The sequence below is a fragment of the Garra rufa genome, chromosome 6 (genome assembly GCF_049309525.1).
Source record: "Garra rufa chromosome 6, GarRuf1.0, whole genome shotgun sequence".
In the NCBI taxonomy this organism is placed as follows: Eukaryota; Metazoa; Chordata; class Actinopteri; order Cypriniformes; family Cyprinidae; genus Garra; species Garra rufa.
In genome coordinates this window covers 47,293,300-47,318,662 of record NC_133366.1, presented here as the reverse complement: position 1 = coordinate 47,318,662, position 25,363 = coordinate 47,293,300, and the positions used below count along the sequence as shown (strand labels likewise).

General features: G+C 37.5%; 1 protein-coding gene and 1 pseudogene across 1 annotated transcript in view; both read right to left on the bottom strand.

The window, feature by feature from the left end:
• Positions 1-3,252: 3,252 nt before the first annotated feature.
• Positions 3,253-5,680, bottom strand: LOC141336964 (interferon-induced protein 44-like; annotated as a pseudogene).
• Positions 5,681-7,779: 2,099 nt separating this feature from the next.
• LOC141337163 (caskin-1) overlaps positions 7,780-25,363 on the bottom strand; it is a 71,181-nt gene continuing 53,597 nt past the window's right edge. The window contains exons 8-21 of the mRNA XM_073842931.1: positions 24,610-24,718; positions 24,418-24,512; positions 23,029-23,143; positions 17,515-17,616; positions 15,988-16,187; positions 15,796-15,877; positions 15,211-15,320; positions 14,724-14,834; positions 13,482-13,583; positions 12,943-13,081; positions 11,604-12,556; positions 10,833-11,466; positions 9,873-10,686; positions 7,780-9,618 (exon numbers count right to left, since the gene is read on the bottom strand). Of these exons, the coding sequence (XP_073699032.1) occupies positions 9,522-9,618; positions 9,873-10,686; positions 10,833-11,466; positions 11,604-12,556; positions 12,943-13,081; positions 13,482-13,583; positions 14,724-14,834; positions 15,211-15,320; positions 15,796-15,877; positions 15,988-16,187; positions 17,515-17,616; positions 23,029-23,143; positions 24,418-24,512; positions 24,610-24,718 (3,663 nt within the window). The 3' untranslated portion in view covers positions 7,780-9,521. The remainder of the gene's footprint in view (positions 9,619-9,872; positions 10,687-10,832; positions 11,467-11,603; positions 12,557-12,942; positions 13,082-13,481; positions 13,584-14,723; positions 14,835-15,210; positions 15,321-15,795; positions 15,878-15,987; positions 16,188-17,514; positions 17,617-23,028; positions 23,144-24,417; positions 24,513-24,609; positions 24,719-25,363) is intronic.

Here is a 25,363-nt window from a genome sequence, read left to right as displayed (position 1 = left end):
AAAGGTGAAATTGATCTCTGAATGTTTATGTTATGTTTATTTTCATTCATGAGCTCACACACTGAATAAACCCAAATTAATTAAGTACACTAAACATAAACATTACCATTTTTTCAGTATTATGGGAGACTGTGGGGCAATTGTAACACACTCAATCCCTCCAAACAGAAACAAGCTTGAGTGATGACACTTAATCTGCACATGCTCAGTAGAATTTTCTGAAAATACTGATTTTAAGGGATGAAAGTTACTTTTTGGAAGTAGAGTATTTTCTTCTGCTGTCTAAATATTAGATGACTACTAATTAATAACTGCGCTGATGATGGCGAATGATTAACAGATCTTGAGAATCACTGACGAGCTCAACTTGTGCGGTAAGAAGCACTCCCTCTGCATTGTAACTTTACACAGAGCACATGCATCACAGTATGAGCATCATGAGACTAAAATGTCGGCGATTCAAAACGGCAGATTCAACAAAATAAATGCATATTAAAAGCGGCTAGAGCTCCTAATTAAATATATATTTTTATCCATGTGTGAGCTATTGAGCTCTGTGAAACAGCCAATCAGAGCAGAGCTCATTAATATTCATGAAGCTTCCAAAAAACAGAGCATTTCATTCTAGGGGCAAATCCTAGGGTTGTAAATGGACCTGTAAAACCATTTCTGGAGATTTTTTGCCCTTTCCTATGCCATATACCTTCTGTAGGAGCATTAAACTTGTTGTTATTTTTCTTATTGGTTAATCACTGTCACGAGGGTCCTCAGGGAACAGGGGTTACATACGTAACCTAGACGTTTTCTATATTTTATGTGGCGGTTCATTTGTTTGTAGGATTGGCGAGTAGTGGGGCCAACTTTCTGTTGACCGTATTGCTTATTGTTTTGGTATTTTTTTGTATCTGTTTGTCTTCGTGTGTTTCATTTAAAATAAATCAATGCAAGCAAAACTTAGCAAAGATACTCTTTAATACGGACAGCAAACGAGTCACGGAGGATCCCACTATCTTGCCTGTATGTGGCGATTGGACGCCGCTTCACCTTCTATGTAGATATCAGAGAACAATTTTAAATATTCTCTCAATGCATTCTATGGCACCTTTAACAAAAGGTTCTTTGTGGCAAATAAGGTTCTTCACATTATAAAAAAGGTAAGCTAGAAGTGGTTCTTTAAAGAATCTTTGACTGAATAGTTCTTTGTGGAACCAAAAATGGTTCTTCTATGGCATCACTTGAAGAACCTTTTGAAGCACCTTTATTTTTAAGAGTGTATTGGCATGGGCATTAAACAACGTTGGCTAACATTAAAAACATAGACTGAAATATAGTAAATTTATGAAACATGCATGAAATGTTGTAATGTTGTTTGTAATATTACTTATTCATTTGATTTATTAGTATAAATTAAGGTTTATAGCTTATGTAATTATATGTATCTATGCATTCATTTAATTATTTTACATTCACAAATTTAGCAGGCGCCTTTTTTCAAAGCATCTTTACAATAAGGTAAATAAGTTACAGCAAACATGAAATGCAAAGAAGAGAATCGATTGCAACATAACTTTTATAAAAGTTGTTGAATTACATTTCTCTCAGTCTGAATTGCTTCACACATCCTAATTCGTATGTATTGGGGACAGGATAAATACATGTATTATTGAGACAGACAAACAATTTTAAATACTAAATACTTTAATGCTGTTAAAGGGATGGTTCGGAGTAGAATTGACTTCATTGACTAGTCTCAAAAACTACAAGTCGACGTCACTTCCCTGGTTTGAAAAAAGCACGTAAAAGTCCTCCTACTACATCTGTGTGCATGTCAACTTGTAGGAGGACTTTTACGTGCTTTTTTCAAACCAGGGAAGTGACGTCAACGTGTCGCCATTTGTAGTTTTTGAGACTAGTAGGGATCGGCTAAAACGTGTTTTTAAAACACTCATGGTGGACTTACAAATGTTCCGATGCAGCGTTTTGTGAGTACATAACCTATTTACACTGCTGTACAAGTTTGGTAAGATTACTTGCACATTTAGTGGTGCAATTTACGAGATACATCACATGTACCATTCACTCCTGTAACAAGCTATTCGAAAAACTCTAATATCTCCATAAATGTTTGACTAAGGTAAAAAAAAAACTTCGGATGGGGTACTTACATGGGCTTCGGAGTGCATAGCAATGAAGTCAATTCTACTCCGAACCATCCCTTTAAATGTGCCCAAAAATGCTTATATTTTATTATTAACCTGAAGTGTGTGTCACAATCAGGCGGGTTGAGGAGTGGAGATGGAGGAGAACCGGAGTAAATGAAATATAAAGCTTATTAAATGAAACACTGAAATTACAAACAAATAAACAAAAACCAGGAACATCAAACGAGAACATGTAACGTTATCGACGGACCACAGGGAGTGAAGAGACACAGACTTAAATACACTGAAGACAGGGCGTGGTTACAAACAAGCTAACAAGGCTAACGAGGGGGAAGTACAAATAAGGGCAAGACTAAACCAACTGAACATGAACCAAAAGGGGGAGACAAGAACTAAACCATTATCATAGGAAACAATGAGGGAAAAACACTAGGAAAACAGAACAGGACAAAATACTGACATTACACCCCCCTCCCCAAAAGGCGCGTCTCGCGCCGTCTAACATCCATAGGGGAGGGAGGGTGGGCGCCCTGGAGACTGCTAGACAGGGATACAGGGAACACAGGATACAGGGGCGGTCTCCAGAGCAGACGGTCCAAGAGGCCATGGCGGGTCTGGGGGATCTGGAAGCCATGGCCGGGTAAACAGTCCGGGAGGCCATGGCGGATCTGGGGGCTCAGGAAGCCATGGCCGAGTAAACAGTCCAGGAGGCCATCGCGGATCTGGGGCTCAGGAACCTAGGGCATAGTCCACCCAGGAGAGCTTGGAAGGGCATGCTGAAGAAAGTGCCGGCTCTGAAGGGCGCGCTGAAGGTGACACCGGCTCTGGAGGGCGCGCAGGAGAGAGCTCCGGCTCTGGAGGGCGTGCAGGAGAGAGCTCCGGCTCTGGAGGGCGCGCTGACTCTGGAAGGCGAGCAGGAGGGCGTGCTGGAGGCGTCGGCTCTGGACGGCGCTCTTGAGGAGCAGGCTCTGGACGGTGCTCGGGGCGAGCTGGCTCTGGAGGGCTGGATTGATCGCGGAGAGGAAGCCTGAGGTACTGGGCTGAGGACCATCGTGGAGCTTAGGATGACTTGGGGACACATGGGGGACAAGGGAGTGAGGTCGCTAGAGTGATATGTGGAGGGTTTTGGTTCTTGGTGAGATGGGGTGACTGCATGCCTCCAGATGGGAGGAGGATTACCATCCTCCACCTCAACTTGGAAATTGGAACCACATAAATCGAGAACAAAGTTGACAAAATCTGCTACGGGATGGTAGCAATCATTAGGAGTTATCTTTTGAAACAAAAAATCATCTTTGAGTCCCGTCTGGAAGCATGCGTTTATCATTTTGTCACTCCATCTCACCAGATGGTAAACACTCAAAAACTCCTCCACATATTCTTCCAGCGAACGCTCACCTTGTTGAAGGTTAAGAAGGAGGTCCTTAGCCCAGGTCATTTTCTGTTATGGTCCGTCGTTCTGTCACAATCAGGCGGGTTGAGGAGTGGAGATGGAGGAGGAGAACCGGAGTAAATGAAGACAAGGACAAGGACTAAACCATTATCATAGGAAACAATGGGGGGAAAACACTAGGAAAACAGAACAAGACAGGACAAAATACTGACAGTGTGCTGAAGTGTGCAAAAATACATCTAAATTTTTTCTTGACTTTACACAACTCCATTTACAAAAATGTCCATGTTTTGGATTTCTGAATGACATTCAAAAGAAAGCAATTATTTTTTATATATGGTCAGTAGCTTTCACTATCCTCTAATCTATCATTGGCAATCTGAACAATCTGTTCAAGTGCCTTTAAAATCAGAACATCAGTGTCATCATCTGTGTCAATCTCATCATGGTAGTTCTTGACTGGGAAGATGTGGCTCATTGGCACACCTATTTTGGCGCTGCACAACTCCATCTGGACAGAAACAGAATGTTAGGTCAGAAAATTGGACATGGCTATTAGACAAAACTAGATCAACATGTGCAATATGTAAAAGTATATGTCTTTGTATTATATCACATACCTTCTCTTTGATCTTCTTGCTTTTGTAGATCTTCCTGAGATCATTTTTGACCAGAGGACATGCTTCATCCACTTTAGTCGTGACAATCACTTGAGGAATCCCTACAGCAAATTAAGAGACAATATGGATATTATAAAATTGAGAAAAACTTTAGCAATGTTTGTTAAAAGGCATGTACTGTATGTGTCCATATAACTAAACCACATTTTCTGGATCGTCATATACTGTAAACAGTCAAGCAGAAAAGTGGAGATCTTACCCTTATCACTGATTCTCTGGCGGATGATCTTCATCTTATCAATAAGTCGATCATCTGTATACAGGACTGTATCTGCGGCTATGACATAAACCAGGCAGAAAGCCTGGTCTGAGAGTTCAGGGTCACAGGTGTAATGTTGATCCTCATAAGTGAGTGCCTGCTCCTTGTTAAACTACAATTAGAAATTCAGCAAAATATGTTAAACATCAGATATATTGCACACATACAAAACTGATATTTGCTCAAGTAATGTTGTGGTTTATTACTTTATAGCCATCCTTTACGTGGCCAAACACAACATTGATGATGTCTTCTGTTTGTGACCCAGCCAATGCTTCAGATTCCAAGCCCATGACGTCTTTGAAGATAAAGGGCAAGGTTTTTTTTCCCCCACTTCTAATGGTGAATCCTTTGAGCTACAACTCAAGAGCAAAACTGTGAACAATTTCAAACAAATCCTCATTTGATTAGTCAAAATGCTTACAACACTCAAGTGTGGGTCAACTGGTCATTTCTGGATCTTTAAAAACAAGAACCTACATTTTTAGTGAAACTATGATCAAAACCAGCTTTTTAAACTGCTCTCTAGAGGAGATCCGTCCTTGAAAGGCACTGTCGAGTTAATAAAGCTGGACTTTCCTGCTCCAATTTGTCCAGCTACCAGGATCTTGATGTCCTTTACATCTGGATAACTTGGAGAGAAGTTTTCCAGCTCTTCTTTTAAGTCTTTTTTTCTTTCTATTAAAACAAAACACATATGCTTTGTTATATGTGGCACAATTGCCTTGCTGCAGTTACCAAATAGCAGGGCCGCTAAGGCTAGACATTTTAACATAAACGTCAAGGTACTTGTCTAGATTTCTCTGCTTACTTGGGTTTATTATAAGCAGCCACTCAAATAACTAATGAAATATAAAAAATATTTTTTTTAATAACAAATTAAGGTTATATATAAAATACATATTTCATAAAAAGACTTCAACGTCAACCACATCACATGACTTTCTGTAAAGCCCACATTCAGAAAAGGCTCTCACCTCAAAAAGCTTGAGCCGCCACGCTTGCTACGTGCCAGTGGAAACGCACCGTAACGCACCAATGTTCAGCAAAACGACTGAACAATCGAGCCGTAGCGTGTTTACCCACCACGCAAACCACGCAAATGTGTGGGGCCCCGCGAGAAAAACAGGAAAAACTGTACAAACACTGGAGAGCCAAGCACAGAGGCTTCCATCAAAGGTGCCATCTTGATGGTTGAATGGTAGAATGGTAGAGATAAAATTATACAGAAATAATTAAAACAAGGAAATTATAATATTAAAGAAATCTTGTAAAACAAATTGCCTTATAATTTTGTTTTCATTTCAAGGCTTTCCATTTGACATATTTTTGCTTGCCCAATGCTTTGTTTTTGTTTTTGTCAACGGATCCTCAAATTGTTTATTTTCCTTTTTTATCTGTATGATAAAGCACCAAAGTTATGTAAATTCAAAAGAGAGGCAATAACTATAAGGAGAAATGCTATGAATGTGCAGTGTTGGGAAGGTTACTTTGGAAATGTAATAGGTTACAGATTACAAGTTACTTGATTTAAAATGTAATAAGTAGTGCAACTTTTCAATTACTTTATAAAAGTAATGTAACTTATTACTTTTAATTACTTTTTGATTACTTTTCTAAATTTCGAATATTTTCAACTGTTATTCATTTTGAAACATTTAAAGTTAATCATTAACTTAACTTTTAAGTTAATCTTACAGTAGCACTCAGCATTGATTATTGTCAAAATCCTTCATCACTTGAATTAAGTAAGGGATAATATACATCTTTATTTTGCGGTAACAACTGGCTACATTATCAGCAACATTATCCCACTTATTACACAACTGCTTCATAGATTATTTAGATTAGTTTAGGTCAAAATTATTAGACACGAAACACTGATCTGAGTGAAATATTTGAACGCAAAGCTTCCATGAAGAAATCATTTGCTAGCAAATAGCAAGTTCAAATTAGACATTTTACGTATACAGTGCAGTCTTACCAGTTTTCTTACACAACATTTCACCACATAAATAATTAAGGAAGTAGTTCTAGTTTGTTAGTTATCTTATAATCCATTACAGTGTACAAAAAAAAAAAAAAAAAAAAATGGCAGCAGCTGCGTTTGTATAAAAAAAAATTGACAGAATTAAGAAATTGTCCACATAATATTGAATTAAGCTTTAATAATTTATTAGCAAACCAAACACAAAGCTTCCACCAAGAAAAATTATCAAGCATATAGCACTGACTTAAGTTGCCCTGAATGTCGTGATTGACCAATCAGAATCAAACATTCCAGAGTTCCGTGTAATAATTTAATTTAAAGCACAGCCACAGTCTTTTTATGCTTTTTATTGTGATAGGACAGTAGAGAGCTGACAGGAAAGAGCTGGGAGGAGAGAGGGGAGCGGGATTGGCAAAGGACCTTGAGACGGGAGTCAAACTAGGGTCATCGTGAGCGCAGTTACACTATCTGTCGTAACAAGATCATAACATAAATAACACTATAAGAAATAGTTTAATAGCTGTGATACTGGGTTTGAAATAAAATGTTTGCATAGTTATGACAGGAAACATGAGCATCTAACAATGCCTTGGAAAAAACAATCTTAAAAAATAAAGTTTATTTATAAACCCAAATAGGAAATAAATCAGTTATCAAATAAGCATGTGTCCTATTCTGTGTCCTAAACTCCTGAAACATTGGTGTCTCATTTTAGAGCAGTCAATGCAATTTATGAAAGAAGTCAATTAAACCTGTAAGTGGTGGTGATTGTGTGAAAAAATTCAGATGTAATCCCCTTTGTAATCGCTGGCATTTTTCAGAAGTAACTGTAATTTATTTACAATTACATTTATTTTGTAATTAAATTACGTAATTCTGTTATATGTAACTAGTTACTCCCCAACACTGTGAATGTGTTATTCTTATGTTCTTCTGTGTCAAATGTACAACAGCCAGAAGAATAGGACTGAGTACAGGCAGCCCAGAGATTTTGAGGGGCCTACAACATTCTTCCCTTATGGTTCCCTGGCATGTTAACCCCTTAGCATTCCTGTCAAACTTAACTCAATGCAAAACGTTTTCACTTTTTGTGATATATGGACCCCTTAGCATTCCTGTCAAACTTAACTCAATGCAAAATGTTTTCACTTTTTGTGATATATATGGACCCCTTAGTATTCCTGTCAAACTTAACTCAATGCAAAACGTTTTAACTTTTGTGGTATATGGACTTATATCCAAAATATAAATGTCATAAAAAAAAGGCATGACCAAATTCTCAGATGCCACTGTGGTTATATTCATAACAATTTATTTATATTAATTCCACATATTCGCAATGCTTTTTACATGGAAGAGGTCTTTGATGACTTTTTTCACCAGGGTCAGACAAACACATTAGCCATCTGAAGGTTTACACAAAATAACAACTGATTATTACACAGTTTTACACTGTAAAAGATTTTATATTCCAACATCTATTCCAATGACTTTGCAGGGTCATAATCAAGGACAACATTGTCATGATTGTCGGAAAATGTTCAGTTCTGTTGTATCCCAGATGGCTGGTTTTAAAGTATCACTTATAAAGCTAAATTAATAACATGGTGCATGGATAAAAAATATTGCTCTGTAGTCTTATACATCTTGAAATGACATACTGTAGTCTTATATTATCTAATTTTAGCCACTTGTATAGAATATGCAACTTCTCCTGTCAGCAAGTCTTTTTTGTTTGCATGACAAAACAGGAATAATTGCACTGTCCAAGAGATCAACACACACTCAGCCCTTACAAAAAAGTACTGTGGTGGTACTATGGTATCAGACGGTAATACAACAGTACTTGGTACTGAACCATGGTACTGTATGATTACCATATAAATGTACTGTATGGTACCATGTCCAAAAACATGGCACGTTTTTGTAAGAGAAGACAAACATACAGCCTCTTTCCCGAAACTATAAACATACACTTCCTAATTCTCTCACTCTCAAACTGACCTCCCCTCCAAACACACAAACAAACACACACACATAAACACTTATTAGAGCACATTAGGAATGAGCAGGTGTCTGTAGCATTCCATATTGATGCATTCCATACTCTAGACTATCAATGATAACTATAACCTATATGTCATATATACACTACTCTTTCCAGCATCTTATTCTGTATTCTGTCTATATCTATGTATTACACCTTGGGCAGGGTGGGATTTGTCAATGCAAGAACTACACTACACAGTCAAACATTCACACACACTGACAACAACAACAACAACAACGGCAACAACAATAATAACATACATAAAGATTACAATATACCTTTTTAAGTCCAAAGCTTTTCTTCATTATACTTCAAGGGAACAAAGAAATCTTGGACAAAACTGTCCAAAAAAGTCATAAATGGGGTTGTGCTCTTCATATATTTAGTCCAAACCAAACCAGCTCAAGACCACAAGGCGAAATTCAAAGTTCCCCTTTACATGTGGACAAGCTCTCAGCAGAGATGTGGAAAAGACCAATAGTGCTTTCTTAACATCCTAAAAGAGAATTTGACGTAGCTTTACTGCTCTTAGCACTGCCATCAAGAGAAATATTCAGTATTCAACTCTCACCCCACATGTAGTACACACTTATACACACACTCATACATATTAGTATTTCTCTGTTTACATGATATTTAGAAAGCTTGTCACATAGTCTCTCTTAAAATTGTGCTTATCTCTGGAAGCAGCATGACAGCAGGTCATATTTGCAGGTCAGTATACATACTTGCAGTACTTACTCTGTCCACTAGAGGGAAGGCTGGTGGAGAATGAAAGGGGTTTGAGAAAACTGTTAGTCCACATTTAGATCTTAGGCTTTTTCTCAGTTATGGTTGGACTTTTAAACACGTTGGAATGGAAGAGATTCATTTGCCCTATTGAGTTTCCAATCCTGCTGAGATGACATCCCGGAGGTCCTCATAGAGATACTTCAAAAAGTTTAAGTGTGTCACACTCCCTATGGAATCTGGTATACCTCCTGGTTTTTAATCTAACATGGCCTCTAACTGATCCGCAAGATCATCAAACATGCTGCCAATGTCATCGAGAATGTTGACTGTGCTCTTGTTGTCCACAATGGAGCTGAAGAGGAAACGAAAGAGAAACTTGAGTAAATAGAATGGAAGAGGTTTCATCAAGTAACATCATTTTCAGAAATAAGATGATTTGAAGAAAATGTTTTAGTGTCTAGAACAGGGATCTACAACCTTGTTCCTACAGAGCTATCATCCTTGGTTCAAGTGTGTTTGATTGGGGTTGGAGCTGATATCTGCAGAATAGTAGCTCTCCAGAAAGAGGGTTGGAGAATCCTGGCCTAGAAACACAGCTTTACATACCTATCATCCTTCTTAATCTTCTCTTCCACTACTTCCAGAGCAGCAGCCAGGGATGCACTGGTCTCCTCCAGTCTGAGTTGTACCATGTCCCCTGAAGCAGAGCCACCCATTTCGGCAACCTTCAATAACCCTTGGCTTTCCACCTCTGTCTTACCATCTCCATCTTGAGATTCACCCTCTACTTGTGTCTGTCTGGCTACACCTACCTTCCTCCTTCTCATGACCACTGGTCCTGCTCCCTCCCCTGTCTCTAAAATCAGGCCTTGTTCGTCTCGAAACATTGGATCCACCTGGATCAGACCTGTCCTTTCCATTCTAGCAATTCCAACCTCTTCTACTCTTTCATGCTTCCTACAGTCATCTTCCTCTCTTTGTTTCTCTACTTCTCTTAGCTTCTTAACATCCACTCCAGGCAGTTCCACTTCCAGAGGGCTTGGGATGTCCACTGAGAGACCAGCCATGGAAGACCTTGGGGGCTTCACTGGAGCTGATCCTGAACCTGGTGTAGAGGGTGTTTGTGGGGTTTGGGGAGTCTGTGGCGTCTGCGGGCTCTGAGCTGGAGACGTTGCTGCACGTGGGGAAAGCATGCTCCCATCCATTGGTTTTGGGGTGACTGGACTCAAAATCTGTGGTGGATGCTCCAGTTGCTCATATGGAGCTGGACTGAAGGAGGCACTGGATGGGCTGAGAACATCTGCCTGAGGAGAGCCAGGTGTTCCGATGCTATGGATTGGTTTGATTTTTACCGGTTTGGGTAGTGTAGGAGGCGGACTTGGCTTGGGAGATACTGGAGGAGGGATTCTCTTGACCTCTACTATAAAGAAACAAAGAAACTATAATATACAACTTGTCCAAATAATTTCAGAAAACACTGGTTTATGCTAACTTGCCAGTTTGCTACAGACAGACCAGTTTGCAGAACAAAAAGTGAAAACTGAAAAGTGAAATAGATTTAGTTACCTGGGCTGTGTTGACCTTCTGGTCCAGGTAAAGGAACTCTCCTTGAAGGAGTTGGAGGATCTGGTTTTCGAAGGGCCATTGCTGGTTTAGGTGAAACTGGGGGTTTCAGTATTTGTCTGGGAAGAGAGCCAAAGCCATCATGATGCAGTTCTTCCTCCCTACCACCATCTCCAATACAAGCTTCTGATACAGGCCTTCTCCTAAAGTTCTCTAGTCCATCTCCATCAGTTCCATTACTCTGTGGTGGAGCCAACGCTTTGGGCCTTCGCTTTATAGTACTTGTTTCTGTCAGGTTAAAATGTTCACCATCTGAGTGATGTGGTGGTCGTGGTCTTCTCAAAGTTGCTGTAGCATCCATCCGTGACCACTCCTCTTGTGGCAGAGAGGAGACTCCTCCTTCCAGATGAGTGATCATGGAACGTGGACGTGGTTCAGGGGCCTGTTTAACTGGTTGGATTTCACGAGGTGCTGGTCTGTGATGCGTGGGGTCCTGCATGACTCGGCTCATCTCTGACTCTCGTACATCATCATCAGGCTGCTTATGAGAGTCATAAAATTCGCTGATTGTGCGGCGGCGACTATCCGCATCAGAATTCAGAACTTCACGGTTCTGCCGCAGGAGGTTATGGCTTGCCTGGGGAACAAGTAAAACATCAAAACCCAACTCACTCTTGAAAATGTACGCATAGCATAGTACTTTGTCTATCCAGTTACATGGTGTATGCATCAGAACATGCATGTAAGATCAATTTTATGTGCTAAAACAATTACCTGCAGATAGCCACTTCCTTTACCACTGCTCCCGAGATTGGACATTTCAAGCATGGCAGCAATGTCTCTAACGCTGCCCCCAGATGAAGTTTTCTCAGAGGCAATGCCACAGTCACTACGTCTGCGCTCCCTGTATGTCACATTGAGTAGCAAATTGTTAGCCCTATTTACAGACCTTCCATCATCAGCCACAGCCTCATCAGCCAGGTTACCAGTGGAAATGGAAGAGCATGAACGTTTTGGTGGAGTTGGAGGACGAGTCCGTCTGCGTGGCCGAGCCGTAGCGAATGACTGACTGCGATTGACACTATTGATGTCAAGAGTTTCACTGGAGGCTCTCGAAGAGTTGCTGGGTGTAACCCTATGTCCACCTAGTGTGGCGTATTTCACAGAGGAGTCTGGCATGGGTAAGTCATGCTCAGCATCAGTAACTATGGACTGGCTACGTCTTGGCTGGGGCAAAGTTTGACTATTGCCCTCTTCAAGTTCTCCTTCAGGCGGTAGGCAAAGTAAGGGGACAGTACGAGCGTGAGCATGCGAACGGGGAGAGTCGCAAGGCCCTCTGGACCTGCTCTGTGTTTTTAGTGGGGAGGAAGGAATGTGTGAAGGAGAGTTTGAAGCAGAAGATGAAGTTCTGCCTTTAGTAGGGGTGTGTGGAGGTGTTGAGCTGGGGCTCTCTATTGAGCTGGGTTTCTTCAGAGGAGGAGGGGCATTAGCTCTTTGTATGCCTCGCCCTTGGGTGCTGTGCCGGGGAGAGCTACGCCCCTCTGAACGCCCTTCTGTTCTTTTACGTATCCGAACAGAGGGGACAGAGTTCTCATCTGGTTCTGTGCTGGTTTCTAATGATTGTTTTGAATCTGTGCTTTCTTCTAACTGGCTCTCCTTGGTTGCAATGTCTGCTTCTGGAGATTCACTCAGTTGTTTGACAGCTAACATCAACTTCTTTTGGTGTCCTTGATGGGAAAGAAAAGACAGTGGGGGCCAGTTATTATTTTTGTCTGTTAGGTTTGACCTATAAGCTTTTCCCTGCTGAGACCAAAATGAATGACTGGAAAAGCATGATTGGCACCTGGTACCCTGACATTGACAAGGTTCTTTGTAGTTTAAGTTAAGTGCTGACAAAAGTGGTGTGGCAGCATCTTCTTGAAAGTTCTCTTACCACCACAGAGGAACATAAAGAACTTTAAGGCTAAACAATGCATAGGATAAACATCTGATATCTAACTCATTCAACATCTATGCTTCAGATTATTCAAATGTCCTCTTATTCCTCATGACATTTAGAAGCAAACATGAAAATAAATAAATAAATGAAAACATGTATGTGTAGTATACATGCCTAGTTTAGTGATGCCGATCTCTTTTAAGTCCTCCAGGGTAATATCACTAATGAAGTCCATATTGTCATAGCCATTCTGAACCAATGTCTGGTAGTATTGATTGAGACCAATTGCTGACAGCCACTCAGCCAGATTTGACTATAAGGTACAACAGAAAGTTCACATTACACATCATGTACATGTGTATATAAATACAGTGAGGCACAAAAGTCTAAATCCTAGTGAAAACAGGCTAATAGTACTTTTGAACTTTTCTAATCATATATATTTTTATTAGAAATATATGATACATAATAAGCAAATTACTTTATATAAAAACATGAATGAACATACATTTTATGTAAAGCCTGATAATCATGTTCTACAATATAACTTCATAAATTTGCATATTTGATTCGAGACCTAAAAATAGTTACTTTTTCATTTTACTTTTATTTTTTGAATAATAAAGCTTTCTGTAGAATTTTATTCTTATTTCTTCTAAATTATATCTTAATATGAGTTCCAGATTTATGGAACCCCACTTTATTTTCCTTACAGGTTTCTCTTGAGGTATCCAGTCTGGGATGTTTATTTTGCTGATCTCTGAAAGCATTTTCTTCCTGTGCCCTGGTTTTGTCACCCCAATAGCGGTGAGGTCCTGTAGGGTGCACACACATACACACACCTTATAAAATCTCAAAATTGATATTAACAACTTTTACAATAATTGTACGCACAGATGTCAAGTTTACATACACCTTTCAGAATCTGCGAAATGTTAGTTATTTTAACTAATCAAGAGGGATCCTACAAAATGCATGTTAAATGCATGTTTTTTATTTGGTACAGATCTGAATAAGATATTTCACGTAAAAGATGTTTACATATAGCCCACAAGAGAAAATAATGGTTGAATTTATAAACAATGACTCAAAAGTTTACATACACTTGATTCTTAATACTGTGTTGTTACCTACATGATCCACAGCTTTTTTTTTTTTGTGATAGATGTTCATGAGTCTGTTGTTTGTCCTAAACAGTTAAACTGCCCGCTGTTCTTCAGAAAAAGCACTCAGGTCCCACAAATCTTTGGTTTTTAGCGTTTTTGTGTATTTGAACCCTTTCAAACAATGACTGTATGATTTTGAGATCAATGTTTTAACACTGAGGACAACTGAGGGACTCATATGCAACTATTACAGAAGATTCAAATGCTCACTAATGCTCCTAAAGGAAACACAATGCATTAAGAGCCAGTGATGTAAACTTTCGAACAGAATGAAACTGTGCAGTTTTCTTATTTTGCTTAAATATCTTTTTTTTTTCATGTAGTATGCCCTTCAAAAGATACAGAAGATACTTACCCAGAAGATAAAATAAGTCAAATTTACCCTGATCTTTAAATTCAAAATGTTTACACCCCTGGCTCTTAACGCATTGTGTTTCCTTCTGAGGCATCAGTAAGCATTTGAACCTTCTGTAATAGTTGCATATTAGTCCCTCAGTTGTCCTCAGTGTGAAAAGATTGATCTTAAAATCATACAGTCATTGTTGAAAAGGGTTCAAATACACAAAAATGCTGAAAAACCAAAGAATGTGTGTGACCTGAAGGATTTTTCTGAAGAACAGTAGGCAGTTTAACTGTCACAAAAAAAAATCCACACAGCTGTGGATCATTCAGGTAACAATTCATCACTTTAATACTTCCAGATACTTTAAATCTTATGTATTAAATGCTTACATAGACACATGGAATGAAGCTGACAGTATGTTTCTGAGTTTTTTGTGTTTGCATTACCTCTGGTGTCATTCTGCTTATGGCCTGCAGGTCATAACCAGCAGTGAGAAAGTTTGTTGTGTAGAACTGCAGCTGTGCACTAGTGAGCCATTCAACAACAGCCTCTGAGCTCTACAACACACACACACATAGCAGGAAAAGAAAGAAACGCATCAATAATTTAGACATTCCTTTGACAGATTCATGGTTCCAAGTCCTGATGTGTGTTATTAAAGTGTGTCAGGCAGTACACTCTATAACCACTGTGTGGCAGCAAATAACACACTTGCTTCAAAAGCATACTTCACTAATCAAAATGCATCATGGCAATACAGTGATTTTTGGGATATATTCTTTAAAATACATTGATATAAACCATAACATATGAAACTAGTAATTATTCAGCATTACAATACATCAAAGTACTATGGTTTTATAATCTGGCACAATAATGGACAATGATTCATATACTGTATAAACAAACCTGGTCCACCACACAAACACTTGCCTTGCTCTCAGCAGAAGCTTCATCTTTCCTCTGCAGCAAAGGATCCACAAAGGGTTTTTTCCTTTGCTGACGCGGGACAGCAGATGCACTCTGAGTGCGCTGAGAAGATACTATAGGTGGAAATAAATAAAAATGTAAGACAAATAAAACATTTAACAGCATTTCTCTTAATAGAAGTATGGGCTTATGAGAAGTATGGACATATAAGATGTGTACAAATGAGACATATGGATCATAGATAGATAGATAGATAGATAGATAGATAGATAGATAGATAGATAGATAGATAGATAGATAGATAGATAGATAGATAGATAGATAGATAGATAGATAGATAGATACTTAATCACACTTTAAGATTAAACTTATTGCATTATATAACAAAATATCAAACAATAACATGGGTATTTATTTTACATAAATAAAGCTTTTTTTAAACCAAATGATAGATAGTTTTGCTCTTTAGCTTACTTCACACATCCCCTAAAAACCACCTGGACACCATTAAATGTACAAAGGTAACTAAAATGGCTGATAAAAATAAAGTTTCTGAGAATACCGGTATATATATATATATCGCAGTACCTGAATTAGGATCTAAAGACTGAGATTGGTCCATAAGATGTTCTTTTGCTTTGGCTGACTGGGACAGCACCGTGGCCAACAGCTAAAACACACACACAAATGCACACATACATGATCAGCAATGTGAGAGATAAGGAGAAAGACAGACACATCTGTCCTTGTGTGCATCTATGGGCTTTGTGTGCGCCGCACCTTCACGCCCTCGGCCTGAGCATGCAGTCCCGGGACATTGAGGCCATGCGTGTTCACCCCGGGTGAGTGCGTGGGGGTGGTTGGCACAGGCACGGGCGAGTTGGTAAGGTGAGCGTTGGCATTACTGCTTTGTCCACTAGTAGATGAACGTCCACTGGTGAGACTGCCTGTGCTGCCCATACTGCCAACACTGCCCCCTGCTGGCAGATACACATTATCATGCAAGAAAAAAACAAAAACTGTTGAGTATGCCCATGTTTGTGCATAGTTGCTTTACTTGACAGATTAAAAATGCACATTTGGTAGTTGAGTGTTTATTCAGGTTGCTTGCTGACAAATAACATGAACATATTTATATATATTTAGTCTGACCCTAAAATAAAGGGCTGAAAAATCAGGGATAAATTACATTTATACAGTTGAAGTCAAAAGTTTTCATACACCTTGCAGAATCTGCAACATGTTAATTATTTTACCAAAATAAGAGGGTCACACAAAATGCATGTTTTTTTTATTTAGTACTGAGTTGACCTGAATAAGATATTTCACATGAATGACGTTTACATATAGTGCACAGGAGAAAATAATAGTTGAATTTATAAAAATGACCCTGATCAAAAGTTTACATACACTTGATTCTTAATACAGTGTTGTTACCTGAATGATCCACAGCTGTGTTTTTGTTTAGTGATAGTTGTTCTTGAATCCCTTGTTTGTCCTGAACAGTTAAAACTGCCTGTTGTTCTTCAGAAAAATCCTTCAGGTCCCACAAATTACTTGGTTCTTCAGAATTTTTATGTAAACAGTGTACATATAGTCTTATTATGTCTAAACATCTGTTTTTCTTCCATTGAGTACTGCCCTTTAGAAGCTACAGAAGACACTTACATGTTCCCCAGAATACAAAATGAATTCAATATACCCTGATCTTCAAATTTAAAAAATGTACACCCCTGGCTCTTAATGCGTTGTGTTTCCTATAGAAGCATCAGTGCCTTCTGTAATAGTTACATAGTTGAGTCCCTCAGTTGTCCTCAGTGTGAAAAGATGGATCTCAAAATCATACAGTCATTGTTGGAAAGGGTTCAAATACACAAAAATGCTGAAAAACCAAAGAATGTGTGGGACCTGAAAGATGTTTCTGAAGAACAGCAGGCAGTTTAACTGTTCAGGACAAACAAGGGACTCATGAACAACTATCATCACCAAAAAGAAAAAGCACAGCTGTGGATCATTCAGGTAACAACACAGTATTAAGAATCAAGTGTATGTAAACTTTTGAATTTTTGAACAGGCTCATTTATAAATGTAACAATTATTTTCTCTTGTGGACTATATGAAAACATATTTCATGTGAAATTATTCAGGTCAGTACTAAATAAAAAATAACATGAAATTTGTATGATCCCTCTTATTTTGGTAATACAATTAGCATTTTGCAGATTCTGCAAGGTATACGTAAACTTTTGACTTTAACTGTAGATCAGAATACTGTACATCAACTATCCAATGAAAAACTGTATTTACCAGCCAAAGGTTTCCTCAGTACCCAAATCTCCTCATTAGCGCTGCTCTGCTGGCCGCTGAGGGTTGGAGAACCATGAGGGCTGGAAACGGATCCCCTTGAGCCTGAAAGATATCACACACACAAACAAAGTGACGTAAGAATAAAAAGTTTACTTTGCAAACTCCTAATTGGCAACCACAGATGCACACCGAGGGAGCGGATAGCAAAGGGATCATTTAGGGCAGTTTAAATGGACCGTAGCATATCCGTCAGTAATCTCGAAGCCTTGCTGATGAAGATATACGTCATGTTTGCAAATACAGTTTCATGCAAAAATATTCAGACCCCTTACTGAATTACAAAACTCCAGCTAGCTGTGAAATTTTATGTCTAGAACTAAAACATAAAAGAGCCTCATTACTGTAATACAGTGATTTTCAGAAAAAGTGCTGTAATAAAATTAGTTTTATTTTAATACTGACACCAAGCCTGCGTTTATTTGATCCAAAATACAGCAAAAGTAGTAATATTGTGAAATATTTTTGTTATTTAAAATTTAAACTGTTTCCTCTCGGAATATATTTAAACATGTCATTTATTCTTGTAATCAAAGCTAAAAGAAATGATAGAAATTAATACTTTTATGCTTTAAATTGATCAAAAGTGATGATTTTATAATGAAGACATTTATAATGTCACAAAAGATTTCTATTTCAGATAAATGCTGTTCTGAACTTTCTATTCATCAGAAAAACCTGAATAAATCCCACTGTTTTCAACATAAAAATAATAATAAATATTTTTTAGCAGAAAATCTGAATATTACAATAATTTCTGAAGGATCATGTGACTCGAGTGATGATGCTAAAATTCAGCTTTGATTTAAATTTATTAAAAATATTCCAAAATATTACTGTTTTTCTGTACTTTGGATCCAATAAATGAAGGCTTGGTGAGCAGAAGAGATTACATTAAAAATCATAGTGTTCAAAAACTTTTGACTGGTAGTGTATATTTGAAAGAAATTTCTTATGCTCACCTAGACAGCATTAATTTGATCAAAAATACAGCAGAATAGTAATATTATAAATTATTATTACTCAAATATTTATATTTTAACATGTTTCAAAAAGTAATTAATTCCTGTGATGCATAGTCTCACATGATCCTTCAGAAATCATTTTAATATGCTGATTTGCTGCTCAAGAAACATTTCTTATCATTCTTATCGCTGCTTGAGGAAGCTGTGATATATTTATAGGTTTTAGGTTAAAACAAGCAGCATTTATTAATGTAATTTCTGTAACATAAATGTTTTTACTGTCACCCTTTCTCCTCACTACATAAAAGTATCAATTTCTATTAAAAAAATGACTGACCTTTAACTTTTGAACAATAGTGTATATGTTATATAATCATTAAATCATAAATAATATATGCTTTTTTCACATCCGAGTTTGCCAAAGACATTCAGATTCACATCTGTTTACCGCATTTTACTATGCTCATGAAATAAAAATAAAAAAGCCAGGTGTATGATATGATACGCTTGTGATGGTTAAATGTGTTTTTCTGACTGTGTTATGTATGTGTTTATACCTGTCTCTTTTTGTGGCTCCTCTGAGCAGGAGGAGGCTGGTTCATACCCAAATGTGCTGCAGGTAGGCATATTATAGCCAAATGAGGTGAAGAGGGGCTGATGGGTAAGGGGCAGGGTAGGAGGGGGAGGGGGAGTGAGGGGCAGAGAAAAAATGTGGGAGGAGTCACCGTTCACCAAGACAACTGAACCAATTGCTGGCGGACGGATCTGTATCTTAAGATACTGTTGGGTTGAGGGACCTGGGTACAACAGAACGGCAACACCAAAAAAACACAAACAACACCAAGAACAAGAACAACAAAAAAACAGGAAAGGAAACACAAAACAAAACATGTTCAAGCAAAAATGTCTAACTCTATTGTTGAGCTTAACTTTACCCTGTAAGTTAACATGCAAGGTGAAAATGAACTTATTTACATGTAAGAGTAGGAAAATTAAAAACAAAACAACTATACTCATGCATACTACTTCCACAAAACATTTACTTGCAATGCATTCCCTCCAAAAAAAAAAAACCCAAAAAAACATATTTATAACGTATGTAGTCTGCATGCATGAAAAAGGAAGATAATGGAAATTGAAAGTGTGTTGGAGTGTTGTCTATGTATACTACCAGTCAGAAGTTTTCAAATCAAAAAGATTTTTAAAGGAGTCTCTTCTGCTCACCATGCCTGCATTTATTTGATCCAAAGTACAGCAAAAACAGTTTAATTTTGAAGTATTTTTACTATTTAAAGTAACTGTTTTCTATTTGAATATGTTTTAAAATGTAATTTCTTCCTGTGATTTCAAAGCTGAATTGTAGCATCATTACTTCAGTCACATAATCCTTCAGAAATCATTCTAACAGCTGAGTATAATTTTTTCAGGTTTCTTTGATGAATAGAAAGTTCAGAAGAACAGCATTTTTTTCAGAAATAGAACATTTTGTAACATTATAAATGTATTTTGATCAATTTAAAGCATGCTTGCTAAATGATAAATGCTACTGACTCAAAGATTTCAAATAGTATAGTGTATAATGTTACAAAAGATTTTTATTTCAGATTAATGATATTTGGATCTTCTATTCATCAAATAATCCTGAAAAAATACACTCAAGTGTTTTAAATATTGAATATTTCTGAAGGATCGTGTGACACTGAAGAATGGAGTAATGATGCTGAAAATGTAGCTTTGATCACAGGAATAAATTATATTTTAAAATCTATTTAAATAGAAAAGTTATTTTACATAGTAAAAATATTTCACTTTTTTTACTATATTTGCTGTACTTTAGAACAAGTAAATGCAGGCTTAGCAGAAGATTAAAAATCTTACTGTTCAAAAACTTTTGACTGGTAGTGTGCATCAATCAGTATAAATTACAGTTCAATATTGGTGTATTTCAATATTGAAATAAAAAAATGTACAAAAAGTGTAAAGTAAAACCCAGCAATGGATTTTGAAATTGCACTGCCCATAGAGCCCCACTGGGTATCTATGGCATATACCTGTATCACTGATTGTAATGAAGCAATATCGATGTTCATCTGACAAGAGGCTCTAAACACTCTATTTAGGGTCTCAGACTTTAATGAAAGTTTATAAACGCATTGTAAGTGCTGTTCGCTTTGAAAAAACAATAAGCTTTCAATTAGTGCACATGCTCATGTACACTTTACTGTGAAACCTGCAGCGCTTTGCACCTTTGTGATTTGATAATCACATTAAGCCACTTCATTTTCTTTTGATTAATCATGCAGCCCTATTTTTGGTCTTGCCTAGAAGCCCAGCTTCTCTCAAATTGACTGGATCCCAACATAGCCTCAATGGCAAAACCCATGGAACTGGTTAACTGGTAGTTCGAGAAGCATTTTTTATATAACAAATTACAGGCACAGATTAATAAATGCAAATCTGAATACACATTCTGACACTTATAAGTGATGTTGTTTCTTCACTTTCGAGAAGCTGCAGCCGCCTGATCTGCGTGTAAAAATGTGTGAAAGCCTGTTTGCATGTGTGTGAATGTGCAGAAGTGAGAATCCACTGATGTGAGTTGAAGGAAAATAAATGGGAGCATGAAACGATGGTACAGGTGGACTCAGAGATGACCGAACAGCGACAGATAGATGAGCCACTCTCATCTGCCCTGTTTGTCAATCTCTCTCTTTCATCTCTTCGAGCTGACGTCTCTAATTAGAATCACTTGACTGGTGATAAAGGGCAGGACAGTTGGATACAGAGCGAATGTACAACCACCCACACATCCACACACACATACAGTAGGAATGGGCACGAGTATACATTTCAAAATACAAACAGCAATGATCAATAATCAGTTATGAAAATACAATAATTGTGTTTAATTTTGTTTGCAACATTTGAATGATTTAATTTTATTTATTTTATTTGTAATGTGCTGCTGTGTGGCTGCTTTGTGGTTTTATCTAAAGAAGATGAATTATGCCTCTTTTTACAATATGTAATATAAGTCTCAGGTGTCCCTAGAATGTGTCTGCAAAGTTTCAGCTCAGAATACCCCACAGATCATTTATTACATCATGTTGAAAATGGCTATTTTGAGTCAAAGAAGAAACATGCTGTTTTCATGCATGGTTCTTTAAATGCAAATGAGCTGTTTTTACAGCTTATACCTCAGATACTTTGCTGAAGAAAAAAAACATGTTTGATTATAATTATCACGTCTAAAAGCATGCATTTTAAACAATATGAGTTGAAACTTCTGATATACGATTTGACATCTGAAGCACGCGCACAGAAAGTGGCTGTCACACAACATGAGTGCTAAACTAAGCACTCTTTCATGTCTTATTGCACTTAAACTGTCAAATGCACACAAGTTTATTTTAAAAACACAAATGAGTTACAAAAACAGTCGGTAATGTCTGTGAAGGTAAACAGCTGGGAAAGAAATTGCATGCTAATATTAGATCAGTTTATTGATTTATATACAGTAAATAAATCAACAAATCCACTGCTCTCTTGTCTCCTCTGAAGCTGGGACTCTAAATAGTGTTCTGTGCTCGTTTGTGCAGCCAAAGGCAATTCTTTTTGTTCCTGTTGAATATCCTCAATCTGGCAACCCCCATAAGTTTTAAATGCATAGTGTACCCAAACATGAAAATTTGATGTTTATCTGCTTACCCCCAGGGCATCCAAGATGTAGGTAACTTTGTTTCTTTAGTAGAACACAAACAAAGATTTTAAACTCAAACCGTTGCAGTCTTTCAGTCATAAAATGGCAGTCAATGGGATCCACAGCTTTGGGAGTCAAAAAAAAAAAAAAAACACAGGAAAAACCTACTGAAGAAATAAAGTCACCTACATCTTGGATGCCCTCGGGGTAAGCAGATAAACATCAAATTTTCATTGTTTGGGTGAACTATCCCTTTAATTCGGCGGAGGCAACAACTCTCGCCAGTATTTTGAAGTACCAATTTCAACCACTAGCTGTCAATATTACATACTGCACCTTTAATGAAGTGCTATGCAGTTACTACAGTGTTTTTGGTGGCTAAGCAAACTCTCTACTCTTGTCTCTTTGATATTCTGGTCTTATAATCAATCTAGTTCTGTGGGATTTTATCATTTGTCAGGAAGTTGTGTCAGCAGGTTTGTTCCAATAGTAATAATGGTGTCTACTCCTTTAGTACTTAGTTGATTTATCTGTCTACTTCTTCTAAGTACTTAAGTGGATGAAATAAATAAAATGCCCATCCCTAACGCACACATACACACAAAAAATCAATATACACTCATATTTGTGCCGAAATGCATGCACTAAATCAAAATCATTCAAACACACTCATACACACACAGGCATTTATTTAAGTGCCAGGTAGATGAGCTTCAGATTTACTTTAATGTTAAATGTGCATATGTGCCGCATGATATCCTAGAAGGCTCATGTGATGATGCGATGGCACACCTGCCCTTTTGATGACTTCCACCATGTTGGACGGGAAGTAACCCACGCGGTCATTTCCTGTACGGTTGTCATGTATACAGCCCTTCCATCGTCCATCAGAATGCTGCTCCAAGACCTGAGAATCAAACGGAAATGTTCCAGAACAAGAATTATTATTTTAAAAGTTCAAAAGAACATTTGAAATGATTTGAAACAGAAATATTTTGTAACATTATATATGTTTACTTCTACTTTTGTTCAATTTAATGCATCCTTGTTGAATGAATTGAAAAGTATTATTTTTTTCAAAAAGACAAAACATTCTACTGATCTGAATCTTTTTAATAGTAGTGTATATAAAGAACCACTAAAGAGTTTAAAAAGTGTTTAAAAAGAAATCTATGCATGACATTCCTGGATGTAAGGGTTAGTTAAAGGGTTAGTTCACCCAAAAATGAAAATTAGCCCATTATTTGCTCACCCTCCATGCACCCTAGGTGTATATGACTTCCTTCTTACAGATGAATCCAATCAGAGTTCTATTAAAAATTATCCAGGCATTTCCAAGCTCTATCATGGCAATAGGCAGGTGATTCTCTTCATCAGTCCAAAACAAGTCCAACAAAGTGCGATCATCCTTAATAAAAAGTGCCTCACACAGCTCCGGGGGGTGAATAAAGGCCTGCTGCAGCGATTTTTTGTAAGAAAAATATCCACATCTAAAACTTAATAATTACTTTAATCTAGTTTGCGCTCAGTGTTGTACACGGAAGCAGGTCCGGAGAGACCAAAACAAAACAACGGTCATGAATTAGTTTAAAACGAGGATTTGTAGAGAAACGTCAGAGGATTTCGATATAAACCAAGAGGGGACTGGGTTTCCTTTGCTAAAGTCAGGAAACTTTGCTTCCTTTGCTTCTGTAAACAAACGCTGGTTTTTGCGAGACACAACGACGCATATGAACACCAACTTCCTACGTCATCAACCCGAAACGGCTTCTGTTTACAACAGTTTGCGCAAGCTAGATTAAAGTGGTTATGGTTTAGATATGGATATTTACAAAAATGCATCGATTCACTACAGGAGGCCTTTATTCACCCCCCAGAGCTGTGTGAGGCACTTTTTATTATGGATGGATGCCCTTTATTGGACTTGTTTTGGATATTTCTATTGCCATGATAGAGCTTGGAAGTGCCAGGATAATTTTTAACTAACTAACTAACTAATAATTTTAACTAACTAATAACTCTGATTTGATTCGTCTGAAAGAAGGAAATCATATACTGTACACCTAGGGTTCCTGAGTAAATAATGGCCTAATTTTCATTTGTGGGTGAACTAACCCTTTAAGCTTCAGAAAACACACTATGCTACAGTACACTGTTTCAGTTCAAAAATTGCTTCATTACCGTGATGATGTCGCCCACTTTAATATTGAGGCTTGTCAGGTCATAGTTGTTGCAGTAATCCTTCAGAGCCCTCACTTGCATGGCAGCCGATGCATCTGTATGCAGGAACACACACACAGGTACCAGCGAATTTAGAAAGCCTTGGACATTTCTATGTGTATTTGTGTTTACCGTCACGCTCTCCTATTGTACCTCTCAGCATCTGTTTGATTTCCTTGCTGGCTTGGGTAGTGGTGAACTGGTTAACAATATCCAGCGCTGTCTGACAGTATGTGTTCCTCACCCCGGCACTGATACCACTCTGAAGAGATGAAGAGAAAACACATTTGCATGATACATAGTGGTTATGCTGTGAATATAGACAGGCTAAGGTGCACACACTTTCATATATGTGAACATAACATAACATAAACAAAATGAAGTACTAAATGCAAGTAAAAATGGTTTTGGCTTTGGCTTTGGAGAGTAAATAAAACAAAATTTGCCAGTCATTTATCAAGAATTGCGACAGACTAACACAACCAGTCAAAAGTTTTTGAACAGTAAGATTTTTCATGTTTTTAAAGAAGTCTCTTCTGCTCACCAAGCCTGCATTCATTTGATCCAAAGTACAGCAAAAACAGAATAATTTTGAAATATTTTTACTAATTAAAATAACTGTCTTCTCTTTGAATTTATTTAAATTATAATGTATTCCTGTGATTTAATTACAGAATTCTTAGCATCATCTCTCCAATCATTCTAATATTCTAGTTTGCTACTCAAAGAAAACATTTTTATAATTCTTTTGTTGAAAACAGCTGAGTAGAATTGTTTCAAGTTTCTTTATTGAATAGAAAGTTCAGAAGAGCTAAATAAGATAAATGCTGGTCATTGGATCTTTCTATTCATCAAAGAATCCTGAAAAAATATACACTACTGTTTTAAATATTGATAATGATAATAC